Here is a 15,946-nt window from a genome sequence, read left to right as displayed (position 1 = left end):
AAACCATTGATTATCTCAAGGTTCAAGACTGGCTTAGCTGGGTGTTTCCAGCTCAGGATCTTTCATGAGGTTGCACTGCAGGTGTCCAGTGGGGTGGCATCATCTGAAGGCTCAGCTAAGGTGGAAGGACTCTAGGTCACTCATGTGGGTATTAGGGGGAGACCTCAGTTTGTAGTCAGATGGGTGTCTCCATAGGGTCACGCACCTTATGGCAGCCACCTTCTCCCAAAGTGAGTGACGAGAGAGAGAGAGACAGAGGGACAGAGAGGACCAAGATGGAAGCCCTAACGTCTTTTATAATCTCAGTAGTGATGTACTATCCCATCTCAGTGGAATACCAACCAACCTTAGTAGGATGTGGGAAGTGACTACACCAGGGTGTGAATACCAGGAGGCAGGCATCATTGGGGCCGTCTTTGAGATTGACTACCATTCTTGGGCCGGGGCTGGGGTGGGAGGAACAGCCAGACTTCTGTGTTTGCACCTTCATTTATGTGAATGGTGCCATCTGATGTTTTGCAGTGTGCAACATACACAACTGTACATGGTGGCCCAAGTGGGAAAGTCAGGGCGATTTGTCCTCAACCCCTTCCATTCTCTGTTAAGAATTAATTCATTTATTCATTTGGGCAACAAGCATTTGTTAAACACCTGGTGCATGCCTCTGTGTTGGTGCTATACTAGGTAGTGGGGTCTTTGGGTTTCAGCTCTAATGGGGCTTCAATTTTCCCACAGCGTTCTTAAATATCCAAGACATTCAGAGGGGCCACAGGGTGCCCTTTCAAACGAGGCCGTAAGCAAAAGATTATTGACTTTTATCCCATTCTCTCAGGATCCATTATTAGTTTGGTAAACAGACTAATAATGATATTTTGATATTTCCTCTGAGGGGTACAATCCAAATGTTTAACAACCCCTGATCATTGGGTGCCTAATGAGAATAGAAGTTGCGTAACCAAGGAGCAGCTCTACCAGGGTGATGTGTTTTGCTGAAATCCAGCCCAGTTATCCCCAGAGAGGTCTTTTTCATCACCTTTCTAGTCAAACTAGAAAACTAATGGTGACTCTAGCTACTCACAAAGCTGGCAGTAACGAAAGTTATAAGAAGAGATCTACAAAAACATTCCCATTTGCCAATTCTAGGGGGTAAAATGTGGGCTCTATATTAAAGCCTAGAAAGAAGTGTAGGAGAGGAGGGAGGGAGTTCACGATGATGCATTGATGGACCAGAGCAGGAAATCGAAGGAAGGTGAGCTATTTGTTTTGGAGACCAAGTTTAAGTCTCAGGGGAGAGGAACTGAGAAAATCAAGTAAAATCTATTTTTTTTTTTAACACTGGACTCATGCTGGAGTGTCCTGACATTCACAGACTCTAGAGCCAAACTGCTGATTCCAGATCCCAGATGTGCTGTGTGATTGTGGGCAAGTGATTTCATTCCCCTTCTCTTCAGTGTTCTCATCTTTCAAGTGGAAGTGACTGAATGAAACCAACCTTATGGGGTGTTTCTGAGCTAGTATATGTAAAGTGCTAGCATTTTGCCTGGCACAAATTAAGAACACGCTAAATGCTAATGTTATTATTGAAGAAATTAGAATGTCTATCATGCCAGCAACTGAAAGAGGGCAATTTCATTCACTCAACTAGTATTTATTGAATATATATATAGCAATGAACCCCAGCCAACGAAATCCTTCTTTCCAAAGTACTTATATATAGAGGGGAGAGGGACAGAGGAGCAGAGGAGAAGGGGAGGACTAAAATAAATAAGTAAAAAGTATGTTATTTCCGATTTCTTATGATGCTCATGAAGAAAAATAAAGCAGAGAAGGGAGATAGGAGGCGCTGGGGGAGGGAAGCATGTTACAGAGATAGGAAACTGTTGGTTGAGAAATGTTTGGTGCGTTCCACACTAGCAAGGAGACCAGTGCAGCTGGAGGGAGAAAAGAGGGGGAAGTCATACAATGTGAGGTCAGAGGGGTCCTGCCTGGGGTGGCAGTCAAATCCTGTAGTGGCATGTAGCCTTTGTAAGGTCTCTGGCTGTGGTTCTAGGTAAGAAGCCACCTGAGGTTTTGAAAAGAGGAGAGACCTATTCTAACCTATGTAGTAAAGGATCACATATTCAACCTATGTTGTGTGTAGGATGGGGGCTGGGGTGTGTGGGGAAGTGGATAGGGGAATTAGAAAGATCAGGTAAGAGGCTGTTGCTGAGAGATGATGGTGGCTTGGACCAGGGAATTAGCTGTGGGGAGGGAGATGGGAAGAAATGGATACTTTCAGGATATATTTTCGAAAGCAGAGTTAACAGAATTTGCTGAGGAATTGGATGTAGTGTGTAAAACAACGAGTCAATGATAGAAAAGCTCTCAGAGGAGATGTCATATCCCAACCACCTAGACAGTGCCTGGTACTCGACAAATATTCCTTGAATCAGTGAAAAGCATAACTGTGATTTGTATTATGATGCCCTTCTTAAACTCAGTGAATAGTATATAGCAGTTAAAACACCTACAGATAAATGAAGTCCTGTAGCAACTACAGTTTCAGCATTTGAGCAGTGAAGCCTTTTCCAGTCCTTTCATAAAGTTAGAAGTTGCCATTTCTGCATCCCTGGCCCCCAGCTGCCAATGACCAGGACTGAAAAAGTCAACCTGGATAACTTTCTGTAACAGAAGAGTACTTTATTACAAAATAGTCATTGTGAACAAACAGAAACCAACAGGATATACACCTAAGAGTATACAAAAGAGTAATTTATTTGGAGAAAAGCACAGAGACCTAGGAAATGGGGATTCTGTCATCTATCCTCACCAGACAGTTGCAAAACATACTGAAACACAGTCAATACAATGAGAATATTAATACACACGGATTTCATGAGGTAAAATAAGTTATGTAGACATTTAACGCAGTCTATGAAATACTTTAATTTGGTCATATTCTAAGTATTAAAAAAATACGATGCATTTTATGTCATCTTTACCTACTAATATATTGCACCATGTGTGAGAGAGGTGGCTGTATAATCAACGATAAGCCCAGGATATGGTAATTTCTAATCCTCCAGTACATATTTTAGAGCTTAAGGGTAACAGGGCCTGTTGATGTCCTTGACTGATACACAGAGCAAACCCACGTTTTGCTCAGTGGTGATTCATGGAGCCTAGAAGCAATTTTCGGGATGTTATAAAGGTAATAGTCAATTCTTGAAGAAGGCATTTGATAAAAGACGTTCAGTTCTAGACATATGTACAGATCTCGACTTTCTCCTGTCCTCTGGGGTCTCATGGCTGCTTGAGTTGCAGAGGTGGGGGAAATTTTGTGGAAGCCGACTTAGCATAGCAGACATAGGTTTTTCTTTTTTTAATGGTTATCTGGGGTGAAGATGATAGGGGGACCTAATGTTTCCTCGGGTCGCCCACAGCACTGCTCCTGTTCTCATAACCCTTCAAGTGGACCTTAGGGCAGCATCCCACTCGCTCTGGGAGTGCTCCACCCCCCCACCCCCACCCCCACCCCCGCGTGCCGCACTCTCTCCCCAGTATACCGGGGATGAATGGTTGGAAGCTCTTGGCTCCCACATTCTGGGCCCTGAAGGCAGAAGGACCCTCGTGCTGCAATGTCGGGTTTAGAGGCTGGCTTAGCCTAGGCGAACTTTCCAGGCCATAGCGAAGTTTTCCATCCTGGGTGCACGTGGACACCACACGTCCGAGTTGCGGTTAGTGTGTCAACAGGGTCAGTTCAGTAGCCACTTCGAGAAAGCTTCGAGGCCAGTGTGAAGCCAGGGCCGCGGTGGCCGGGGGTAACACGCCGCCCCTGCTTCGCCTTAGGGCACCCCCCTCCCCCTCCCCCCTCCCCCCCCCACCCCCGGCCAGTGTTTGCCTTTAACGCGCGTGCCCGTCAAGGTCCCCGCGTCCCCTCCCTCCGGCCCGCCCGGCAGCCTCTGTTTCCCCCCACCCACCCCGCTCCCGGTCCCGGCCGCTCCTTCTCCATGGGACGCCCCTCGCCCACTCCCGCCGCTGCCCGCTCCCGGGACCCGGCTGTCACTTCACTTTTCCGCGCCGCCTTCCAGCCTTCTCGCCCGGCCGCGGGGCCCCGCCGTGCGCGCGCCCGCCGCCGCCCCCTCGCGGCCGCGCGCCCGCGGAGGAGGGGCGGAGCGGGGAGGGGGCAGGGAGGCGCGCGGCGCGGCGGGCCGACGTGGGACTCGCGCTCTCGCGGTCTCTCCCGGGCGGGCACGCGGGCACGCGCAGTCGCGGGCGCGCGCGCGGACGGCCGGGCGGCGGCGGCTCACGGAGGCGGTGGCTCCACTTTTCAGGACTCAGGGGCGGCCACAGCGACAGCCGCGGGCAGCAGCCTCGGGAGCCGGAGCTGGAACGGCCGGGGCGGCGGCGGCGGCGCCGGGGGTGAGTCCGGGCGGGCGCGGGCGCGGCGGGGACAGGCGTGGCCGGGCGGTCCGGTGCGCGGTGCGCGGGTCCGGGTTCGGTGACCGGACGGTCCGAGGGGACATCCCGTCACCGGGGCCTCCTCCGCGCCCCTTTCCCCCGCGCCTCCGCTGACTCCTCTCCCCGGGCTGGGGCTCGAGCTCGCGACCTGCGCGGACGCCCCTCCCTCAGGTACCCGTTGGGCCCCCGCCCCGACCCCCCGCTCCCCTCGGCGCCGCTCGCGACCCGGTTCCCTCCCCGCGCCCCGCGTGCCCCCGTCCCCGCGCCCCCTCCCGCGAGCCTCCTGCCCCGGTTTCTCGCCCTTTCCACCCCTCCCCCTCCTCCCCATCCACCCCTCCTCCTGCCTCTTCCCTCCCTGCCCATCCTCTACCCCCTTCCGTTCTCGGTTCCCCATCCCTCTCCAGCCGCATCCTGGAACTAAGTCTTTGCAAAAGTACAGGATAAATGTCACGGTGGAAAGTGCCCGGCTCGGTCTTCTGCTATTTTCACTAATTGCATAATTGCAGCACATGGTGTCTCTCCGGGCGAGTGCAGGGTCTGGCCCCCCCGGGGCCCGCCTGGAGACCCGGTGGGGTGTGTTTGTGTTTGCCCTGGTGTGGAGTGTGTGTTGTCCTGGTCTTTTGTGAAGCCCAGCGCTTGTCACAGTTTGGAGCCCAAGCCCATTTTTCTCCAACCTCTTCTCTGCAGCTCCCACTGGCCTGGTTCGAAACTGGATTCTCCCCCCGCCCTCCCCTTCTTCTCCCCCCTCCCTCTCTCTTCTCTCTTAGTGTTTTGATCCTTTTGCCCTTTACCATTTCTAATGAAGATAAAGAGTAGCTTCTTGTGTTTTTTTTCCCACGACCGACCAGAAATGTCCAATCCATCTTCCCTTAAGGAAATTAAGGCCGCTTTAGAAAGACCTCATCCTGTGCTCGGTGGCTGTTAGACCTATTTGCATGCCTTCAAGATTCATCGTTTTGCCTTCTGTATTCTTGAGCGTCTACTCAAATATTTCTATTTAAGAGTACAAAAGGAAATGCTAGGGTTTACCTTAAGAGTATCTCGCCTTTCAGAAAGATATTAAGTTCTTTTTAGTTTTTTTTTTTTGTTGTTGTTGTTGTTGCTTTAAAATCCCTGATTCCTAAAAATGTATGTTTCTGAATAGGTGGTAATTCAGTCTGGACCTTGGGAATCTAAATATTTGTGTTGACTCAGTTTGGATGCTCCTTGGCTGTTTAGAGTTTTGTATGTGGGCTGATGCCAGTGACGGAGGGTTTTCATATAATGTCATAGCCCATTATAGAAAGGTGGTCCCCTCCAGGACATAGCACCTTTTCCTCAAAACTTGGGTGTTCCACGATTATTTCGTGCATAAATATCTCTGCAGGTAAGTGCAAAGCTGGCTATTGCTCGATATTCTGCATATAATATAAATTATTTTACATTTTAGAAAAGTTTGGAAACGTGAGTGGGAAGACAAATAGCAAGAAATCAGATGACAGAATTACGCGTTTTCCTGTTGTAAAAGCTCAAAGGAACATTTGCTTTTGCAGTTTTATACCGTGAGGTACACTTATAAGGCTTATCTGGACAGTAATCCGGATTTATGGAGTGACTATGGTTGTTTTTACGTTATCAGTAATATTTATAACCAAATCATTTCATTTTTATGGAACATGTGAGTTTCATTTTGGATGTTGCTAATTTCCAAGACTGTAATTTACAATATGGAGTACATTGCTAATACAGGTTTAGGTAATTTGTGTGTTGAAGAAAGAACGATATCTAAACTCTTAATATAACCCGCATTTGAGGAAAGTTCTACTTTACTATTTTATGTTTAGTAGCCAAGTTTTACTTTGAATACAAGGCAAAAATTTAAGTATCTTAATATCTTTGAAACTATCATGGAAGAGTAGCTCTATGTTTATAACGGCGGGATTCAAGTTCATCTTCACTCTAGATAATTGGATCAAATTAGCTATTTAGGAATTAATGTTAATAGATGATTTTAAAGCGCTGATTTAGAAGATAACATTTAGAGAGTTTTAATTCAGGAAGTTTCATTCATTTGTACTTTAGAGAGACAAAACACCAGTCTTGTAACTAATTAAAATGCTTATAGACAGTTTTTTCTTCATAAAGATTAGTTGTCACTTAGTTTTTCCCCATACTTTTTGCGTAAGCAGGCATTCAAAAACCAACAGCCACAGAATTTCCCCTTACTCTTGATATTTGAAAAAGATACGAAAACTTTGTTTCTACAAGTTTCTATAGTGGTTATTCGTGGCCTTGAGCAAATTTATCATCTGTAGGTTAAGATTTGGACAAAATAAGGTATCTTAGGTCCAAAGTGGAAATAATCTTTTTTCCTTATTGTGAAACTGTAGAAATTATACATCTATTTGGGTATTTTAATAGTTCTCTACTGAGACTAATTTTAGTCTTCTGATATTCTGGAGCAGTTTCTGAAATTTGGGTTTCAGATTATGGCCCAGATTATATCATTGAGTAGTCTTTTAAGTAATTATATATACTTGTGGCATTATTAGATATTATGTAGTTACACATAAATAAAACTATTAAGATGAACGTGTCGCTTTATAACTAATGTAATATACAACTGAATTTCTAGGCATAGTTTATTAAACTGAAGCTGGAGTTTCAGTAAAAAAGAATTTTACTTAGGTTTCCATATGTTTGTCATATAATGGATTGCTTCTGGTTTAAGACGTATAAAATAATTTCTCACTCATTTCACATATCTCAAAATATTGCCAGCAGCATTTTGCTGTGTCTGAGGGCCTTTCTCTGAGAATTCTTCTCTTTCTTACTCGCATGCACATCTGCTCTATCTAACATGCTCTTATATACATACTTATAAGGTTTTCAACTTTTGATATTTTTTTTTACTGAAAGAAGTAAGCTGAAAAAAGAAATCAGTGTTAAATCCAAGGGTGAGAATTTAAGTGAAATAGCAGTGAAAGGAAAAAAAAGCAAGAAATACGTTAGGACTGTTAGAGCTAGATGTGAAACATACTGATATAAAATTTCAGGATTCTGTTAAGTGACTTTAGTGCTCATAAAAGATGTCACGGCAGTGGAGACTCATGCTCTCCATTTACAGGGTAGAGAGAAAAGCAGTCAGGGTTCCCTGTGTGTTTCAGGATTCTATTAAGTGACTTTAGTGCTCATAAAAGATGTCACGGCTGTGGAGACTCATCATGCTCTCCATTTACAGGGTAGAGAGAAAAGCAGTCAGGGTTCCCTGTGTGTTTCAGAGCTGCGTGGAGGAGGGGGCCGTTGAGGGTGAGAGGGTGGTGGTGCTGTGTTTGCGTGTTGTCTTATTGAAGACGTTCAGGAATTTCTGTTGACTCTTCACCCCCTGTACTTCCTGATTCCTCCGTTCTCTTGCAGTGCTTTTTGGTTTGTGTTACCATACGAATTTCAACCACTTAAAGGTCTGTATTAGGAAATCACTTTGATTTAGAGCAAGCTACAAGTTAAATCTTTGGTGATGATGAGTTTTAATCATTGTCAGCTAGCTATACATTTGGACCGATTATAGTAATAAAAAACGGTGCTTTATTTGAGGTGTCTCTCTTTTACGTATTGATTCTTATTGTCGATCTATCAAATACAGTTTTATTTCAAGTCCTGATTTGATTGAGAGTAACATAGTATCTTTTTCAAAAGGAATTTGTCCCATTTATCTGTGATTCTTAAAGGTATATTTTGTGTTGTTAATGTCACTTTTTTTAAAAATTAATTAATTAATTTATTTATTTGGCTTTGTTGGGTCTTCGTTTCTGTGCGAGGGCTTTCTCTAGTTGCGGCGAGTGGGGGCCACTCTTCATCGCGGTGCGCGGGCCTCTCACTGTTGTGGCCTCTCTTGTTGCGGAGCACAGGCTCCGGACGTGCAGGCTCAGTAGTTGTGGCTCACGGGCTCTACAGCGCAGGCTCAGTAGTTGTGGCGCATGGGCTTAGTTGCTCCGCGGCATGTGGGATCTTCCCAGACCAGGGCTCGAACCTGCGTCCCCTGCATCGGCAGGCGGACTCTCAACCACTGCGCCACCAGGGAAGCCCCTAATGTCACTTCTTAAAGGTAGTTTTGTTTTTAAGGAAGAGGTACCTCAGAAGGTAGCTGCGCCATCCCAAGTGGTTATGAGGTGACAGTAACATTGTTGAGAGTCTGGGTGTGGGTTTTGTCAGTTTGGTTTTGGACTTGTCAGTAAACTCTAACCTAGCTGGGTCATGGTGCTCAAACTCAGAAATTGATTGTGATGGAGTGACAGTTGTGAAGAGGACCGGCACTTGTTTTGTGTTATCTAGGTTATAACAACTCACAGTACCTGTGTACCAAGGTATTGAGGAGCGTGAGTTGGTAATCAGAGTTCTTGTGCAGCATGAACTCAGGGCACAGGGAATTTGAAAGCCTTGAGGGATATTTCATCCAGACTTGGGTGGGGGGGAAGAACCCTTCACTGTTTCCATAAAGCCCTCATCTCCTGTGAAACGCGGTTGCTTGGTATATTGTTGGGTCGGTGCTGGTACTGTGATGCGGCCCAGCTTTTATCTAGAGCCATGGAGGCCTCTGTGTTCTTCTGTTACCACAGAGGTTACTTCAAACAGTTGACTGGTTTAGAGGATTTTAACCTTAGCCCAGCCCGGAGGATGTATTCACGTGATATTGGTGCGGAAGTGTGCCCCATTCCTCTGTTCTTGCGGCTGTTTTTACTAACCTCTGTTACAGCCCTTAGCAAGTTGGCTTACCCACTGGATCAGATTTCTCATGCCTGTGGGACCAAAGGGCCTAGCACAGTGCCTGGTGGGCAGTAGGCCCTCAGGTTTTTTTGGCTAACAGATTTATTGCCGTGTAATTCACATACTGTAAAATTCACTCTTTGAAAATGTGTAACTCAGTGGTTTTTAGAATATTTAGAGTTGTACAACATCACCATTATCTAATTTAAGAACATTTCATCACCCCAGAGGGAAACTTTGCACCTATCAGCAGCCCTTTCCCATTCTTCCCTCACTCCCAGCCCCTGGCAGTCGCTTACTGACTTTTCTGTCTTTGTGGATTTACCTATTCTGGATGTTCCGTATAAATGGAATCATGCAGTTTGTGGTCCTTTGTGACTGGCTTCTTTCACTTAGCATAATGTCTTCAGAGTTCATCCATGTTGTAACATGTAGATACGATACTTCATTCCTTTATGTGGCTGAGTAATAGCCCATCGTTTGGATATACCACACTTGGTTTATCTGTTCGTCAGTTAGTGGACATTTGAGTTGTTTTCTCTTTTTGGTTCTATGAATAATGTTGCTGTGAGCATTTTGTGTATATATTTTGTATGTTTTCATTTCCCTCCTCAGTACACTTTGAATGGATGAAAGAAAAGTTTTGGCAACTCCCAAAGCTGTTTTGTAAAGTGACCAAGTCATTCATTTTATAGTGAGCTTTCCTTGATTCCTCTAAGATCCACTATCTCTCTCTTCTTGAGGTACCTTACTGCAGTCCTCCCACAACTGAATAAATGATTTTTAACTCTCTAATCCAGGATCTAAAATGTCCACTGAGGCACAAAGAGTTGATGACAGTCCAAGCACTAGTGGAGGAAGTTCTGATGGAGACCAACGTGAAAGTGTCCAGCAAGAGCCAGAAAGAGAGCAAGTTCAGCCCAAGAAAAAGGAGGGAAAAATATCCAGCAAAACAGCTGCTAAATTGTCAACTAGTGCTAAAAGGTACCTCAATTATTGTAACCTCTTTGGTTTTCGTATCAATTTATCATCTTAAGTTCTATCTTTCTCTTGCATTTAGTCATTTATCTGGGATGTGGACCATGAAGTTCATGGACTTTTCTTTCTTCTTCAAGATTACTTCTTTTTCATGGTTTTAACTGTATGCAATATGAACTTTTTGGTATTTAAAGTCAGTTAAACAGCGTGGCAAATTTATAAAGTACATATACATAGTGTGTGTGTGTGTGTGTGCGCGTGTGTGTGCATGTGTGTGTGTTTATGTATTGTTAGGTGAGTATGTATAGGAAAATGCATGTAAAAGTGTGATGATTTGATTTATGGTTCCTTGACCATTAATATTTTATTCTGTTCAGTAGCAGAGAATAAAGAGTGGGAGTCCATTGAAATAGTTATTGGATGGTACTGTATTTCCTGCTACTCCCTGTTAGTAAAGTGAGAAATGCAGGAGTTTAGTAACAAATGCATCTTGGTTTCATCATATTAGGCAGTGGTTCAGTCTCGATACAGATTTTCTTTTTCTCCAGAGAATAGCTAGATCTGGAAGGAAGATATTTGAGTGATTCCCTATTGCCACATCAATTGCTTATGATGATTGGCATGTCATTGGACTCAGCAGACAAATCTGCTCTAATATTGTTACGTTACAGAATATCTCTTGGTAAATAATTTAAAGGTGAATTGAATTTAGTAGAATCTTGCCTGGTCCTGTGATGTACTGTTCTTGTTTTAATACCATTTTTATATCAAATAGGAAGTGTAAAGAAAAGCAGTCTAAATTTTAGGCATAGTGGAATGTCTGAATGTTGAATGGTAGCTTTATACTTTACTCGGTAGTATGAATTAGGGGGAACCCATCCCAAAGATTATAAACCATGCGGGCTAGTGGACCTTGTTTCTCTCTGGCCTAGTCGGTCCACAGGATTGGGAAGAACCTTCTCAGGCCCCTGGCAGGACGTGACTTTCTAGGGAGAGGTGTTTGAGTGATGGTACGCGGTGAGCTGCCTGCTCCAAGGGACTAGGGTACTCAGTTTCCCTTTTCCAGACGTGTGCTGCTGATCCCTGACCTCTGTTGAAAGAGCTGTGTGACAGTCAGGTAGCCTTGAACTTTAAACCTTCGAGCCTCTCTATACGCGAATATGCCAGCATGGGGAAAGGGTTCAGTTTGTTTCTGCTCTCACACCACAAATCCAGGAGGCCTCAGCTGGTGGACCTGGTGGCAACACAAAATGCCCTGCTGTGGAGAAGTGCGGGTGGAGTTAGAGCGGATAAGGAAGGTGGGGATGGAGAAAATAGGGCGTTTAGATGAAGGAAAGGAGGTGGGTGTGGGTGGGTAGGAGGTACTCAAGTACAGATTGTGGCCCATGTAAATGGAGAAACACTAATCAGTCAGTGTCTGATTGGCTCCTAATAGCAATTGGTATTACTGCACTGCTGAGAGTAAGAAGGGTCTTTTGAGTTGCTTCCTGGCTGAAAAAAATCCCTCCATTGACAGATATATTCTTGTGAATCTGTGGTTTTCAAACTGTGATTGATGACCTTCCTCTAGACGGTCTCTGGGTGGTTTACGGGACAGTGTCTGAAGTGACTTAGTCATTTACTATTTGTTTTAAATAAAAAAATGCTGCTTCACTGCTAATTTTTTAAGCAAAAAAACCCCCAAAAAACCCAACACAAAAAACTTAATTCTTCCCTTTTCCTTTTCCCCAGTTTAGTTGATAGTGAAGTTAATTTTGTTCCCCCCACCGTCTCTGCTTAAGTTCCAACAACTGAGGAAAACATTGGGACTCATGAGCGCAGGGACTTAACATCTTTAATTCACCACAGTGCCTAATGTAATAGGGTCACGATAGTTTTTTACTGGCTGCCTTGGATCTTGAGTTTGTTGTAAGAGTTGGATCTTCTGTGGAGCTTAGAGTCCCAGTACTAATGTGTTCAGAAGATCCAAGTTAGAGGCAGTTTCAAAATAAAATTCTAACTTGTTGTTATTGATAAATGATTTTTATTCAGATGAGACGTCTTTTCCAAATAGTGTCCTTTTGTGAGCCAGAGTTAATCATCTGGATCCGGGTTTGATTTTAGGTTCTGGCATTTAGTCTCTCTGTGATATTAGATGCATAGTTTAACATTTCTAAACCTCAGCTTTATCTTCTGTAAAATGGGGATAATAACGGTCCCGGCCTCACAGCCAGTTAAAGTCTACAGTGATATTTCTCCAAGTCCATTTGATAAACTTTAGGAAAATGAGGTATATGTTAAACTCTGAGGACTTAACGCTGTTTGCTAAACTAGAAAAACTCAGATTTTTATAGTAACTCAAGAAAAGTACTTTGCACATAGATGTTCAATTGCATAAAATGTGCTTTAATTGTAGAATTAATAATTAGGTGTAGAAAACATGTTTTCTTGAAAAAAAATTTCAGTTTTCAGGTATTACAGAAAAGTAATGTTGGATACAGAAAATATTAAATGGGAAATTTACTTATTTGGCCGTGCTCCACGGCTTGTGGGATCTTAGTTCCCTGACCAGCGATAGAACCTGGGCCCCAGCACTGAAAGTGCAGAATCCTAACCACTGGACCACCAGGGAATTCCTGGGAATTTTATTTAAACTGTGGTAAAAATTAATTTCTGTCTTCTTCAGAGTTAAGAGGGAGATTTTAGTTACTTCTTTGATGCATTTTTGCTCCTCTTTGGCTTGAATTTGTTTCTTAAAAAATTGGCATGCTCTTATCACGGTCTGTTCTCTCGATAACGTCTGTATCACTCTTGGTATATTTGCTATACCTCTAATTATATTTGTTTTGTATATATATATTTGTCTTATTTGTAGTTGGACTATGCCTGAAGTAACAAATTTTGATGATTTCATTAAATGGACTAGTCAATTCAATAAAACATCTATTTTGAGCTCTTCATTGAATTGACTGTACTGTCAATGTGAATTTTTAAAAATATTTATTTATCTATTTACTTATTTGGTTGCACCGGGTCTTAGTTTCGGCAGGTGGGCTCCTTGGTTGCGGCTCACGGGCTCCTTAGCTGTGGCATGCGAACTCTTCGTTGCGGTATGCATGTGGGATCTAGTTCCCTGACCAGGGATGGAACCCGGGCCCCCTGCATTGGGAGCTCCGAGTCTTAACCACTGCGCCACCAGGGAAGTCCCTGTAAATGTGAATTTTAAATCACATTTATTGCATGCTACCTTTGTTCAGAGTGGACATTGTGATTTTACTGGATACAATACATATAATACTGTCCTAGGGATGATACTTAGCTTTAGACTCTAAATTTTTGTTAGGTTGAAAGGTTGATTTCAGTGTACATGTATTCCAATGTGAACTTTTATTATATGGGCTCATCTAAGTTTGTTTTCCACATAAGAATGAAGTAATACTCTTTATAGATAATCTTTCATGATTATTGTATTTTCTTGATTCTGAATGTGCATTTAAAAACTTTTTAACGTTCCTGAAATCAGGATGCATCTTACAGTTGATGCGCACAATCATTAATTTAGGGTGTCTTAAGAATCAGTGGTCTTTTGGATTCACAGGTGCGTGGTGTGTATCACCATTCAGAAGTAAACTCTGGGTTTATTGCTTGCAATGGCTCTGTGTTTTCTGGGTTAATTCAGAGACTACTTTGAGATTTTAAAAGTTTTAGTAATTAGTTGCATGATGTTTTCTTCTTGAGAATGAGTTCATTTTGGAAGGTTTTGAGGAATGCAGACGGTAGGGGAATATAGAAAGTCATCTAAGTGGATGAAGGTTTTTTAAAATAATAACTGTTAAGCCAACACCTTTGTGAATCCCCATGTCATATATTCATGTCCTGCTTGGCCCTGAGTAAGTTACTGAATTTTCTTTAGCCTAAAATATGTTTGTGTTTTAAACATGTCAGTACCTATACACCGCTTCATTTTTCTGAACCATAAGTCCAATATGTTGGTGTTAAAATGAATGTTTCATATTGCCTCCTTTTTTGTCGTTTTGGTGCCGTTTTCTTCAGTCAAGGCTGAATGAATCATGATTGTGGCCCCCGTACTCCACTCCCCTTTCTTTCTAGCAGATGACAGTCACGTGCAATACTCTTACCATTCCTGGAACATTTAAGGTATTGGGTGAAGTCTTACAAGCTGAAATTTAGTCTGCATTTTGCTTCTGACTTGACTCCGTAGCCATGTGCAGTCACTGACTTCTGTATCATAACGACTAAGGAAGTGGCACTGCCGGACAGAAATTCGAGTTAGGCAATTGTCTAGTTGATTTATGTCTCAAGAAAGGATTTTGTCTTAAAAGTTCTGATAAGAGAGAGGAGAGGTCTTTTTGTTTATTTGACTTAGCAAGATAATTGCTTGTCTTTTCACCTTACCAGTGTACAGTTACTAACCTTAGTTTCCTAAATGGGGACTGATAAAACGGTAATACTTAGAAAATTCTGTGAGATTTATTTAATTCACTTTTAATAGCCTAAGATCATCATGTAAAAGGTACACGGTAAGTGTGAATTATTGATACTTTTTCATTTTTCGTCACCCTAAGGGACAGTGCCTGAAATAGCTGCCTTCCTTACCCCGCGTGTCAAGACTGAGAAACTTAATACATACCATGATTACAACTTTTGAGATAGAATTGAATTGCTGTTATTGAAAACAGCAGGACGTCTTGCAACCGTTTAAATAGCAATTCTTCGTATAATCTTTTCTGTCAGGAGAAATACAGCCATTCTTTGGTAGCAGTGGCTCCAAATATATTATAGTATATTGACTCCCTGCGCAGAATTGTCAGGTTTATCAATTGCAAGTTTATAAATTGCTTTTTGTATTGAATAATTAGATTTAGAATTATAGATATCTGGAGGGGTTTCAAGTTCCATTATAGAATTATGTGACAAAATTATGACATCAATTTTTTAAACCAAAAGGGACAGTATAAGTATAAAGCAAGATGAGTTATTTGAAGATCCCAAAGAAGTTCTTTTATGTTAAAAATAGTTTTCTTTGACAGTTTAAGCATACTCTTTTGAATGCCTGTTCTTTTGGTCCTCTTATTTTAAAAACGAAAGTATAGGGCTTCCCTGGTGGCACAGTGGTTGAGAGTCCACCTGCGGAGGCAGGGGACACAGGTTCGTGCCCCGGTCCGGGAAGATCCCACATGCCGCGGAGCGGCTGGGCCCGTGAGCCATGGCCGCTGAGCCTGCGCGTCCGGAGCCTGTGCTCCGCAACGGGAGAGGCCACAACAGTGAGAGGCCTGCGTACTGCAAAATAAAATAAAATAAAGAATAAAAACGAAAGTATATATATGTGTATACACACACACATATAGGTATGTGCGTATATATATATGTATATATCAGAATCACTTTACTGTACACTTGAAACTAACACAATATTGTAAATCAACTGTACTTAAATAGAAAAATTTTATGAAAGTTATTCATGTTTCTGGCAACAGATTAAACAGCACAGAGACATTTTTAATGAAAAGCAACAGTTTTCTGTTGAAACACTCTCCCTGTCCCAGTTGCATTCCTTTAGCTGTCTCTGGTTTGTCCTGCTGCTGGTTTTCTGCACAACCCTAAATCTTATGCATATACCTGCTTGTTGAATTGTTAACTTAAATAATATCTTTTGTCTCCTTGCTATGAAATTTGAGGATGTAGCTTGCTCACCTGCTTTCTTTTTTTTCCCTCCTCCCGGTTAATGATAGTTACATTTAAAAGAAAGAGTATTGGTTGTCTTTCTAAACTAAATAATATAGTT

The 15,946-nt window shown here is 42.9% G+C and overlaps 1 protein-coding gene across 6 annotated transcripts in view; it reads left to right on the top strand.

Moving 5' to 3' along the window:
* The first annotated feature begins 4,247 nt into the window (after window positions 1–4,247).
* Window positions 4,248–15,946, top strand: part of LOC132520827 (ubiquitin-conjugating enzyme E2 E2) — a 385,603-nt gene continuing 373,904 nt past the window's right edge. For 5 of the 6 annotated variants that reach the window (XM_060149539.1, XM_060149538.1, XM_060149540.1 and 2 more), the window contains exons 1-2: window positions 4,248–4,401; window positions 9,984–10,167. In XM_060149539.1, the coding sequence (XP_060005522.1) occupies window positions 9,992–10,167 (176 nt within the window). In that variant the 5' untranslated portion in view covers window positions 4,248–4,401; window positions 9,984–9,991. Of the gene's footprint in view, window positions 4,402–4,457; window positions 4,612–9,983; window positions 10,168–15,946 lie in introns of those variants that run through there. The other variant, XM_060149535.1, reaches the window with a different exon arrangement.

The sequence above is a fragment of the Lagenorhynchus albirostris genome, chromosome 5, assembly GCF_949774975.1.
Source record: "Lagenorhynchus albirostris chromosome 5, mLagAlb1.1, whole genome shotgun sequence".
Taxonomy (NCBI): Eukaryota; Metazoa; Chordata; class Mammalia; order Artiodactyla; family Delphinidae; genus Lagenorhynchus; species Lagenorhynchus albirostris.
The sequence above is the reverse complement of the archived record's forward strand: the minus strand, read 5'-3'. Positions and strand labels throughout refer to the sequence as shown.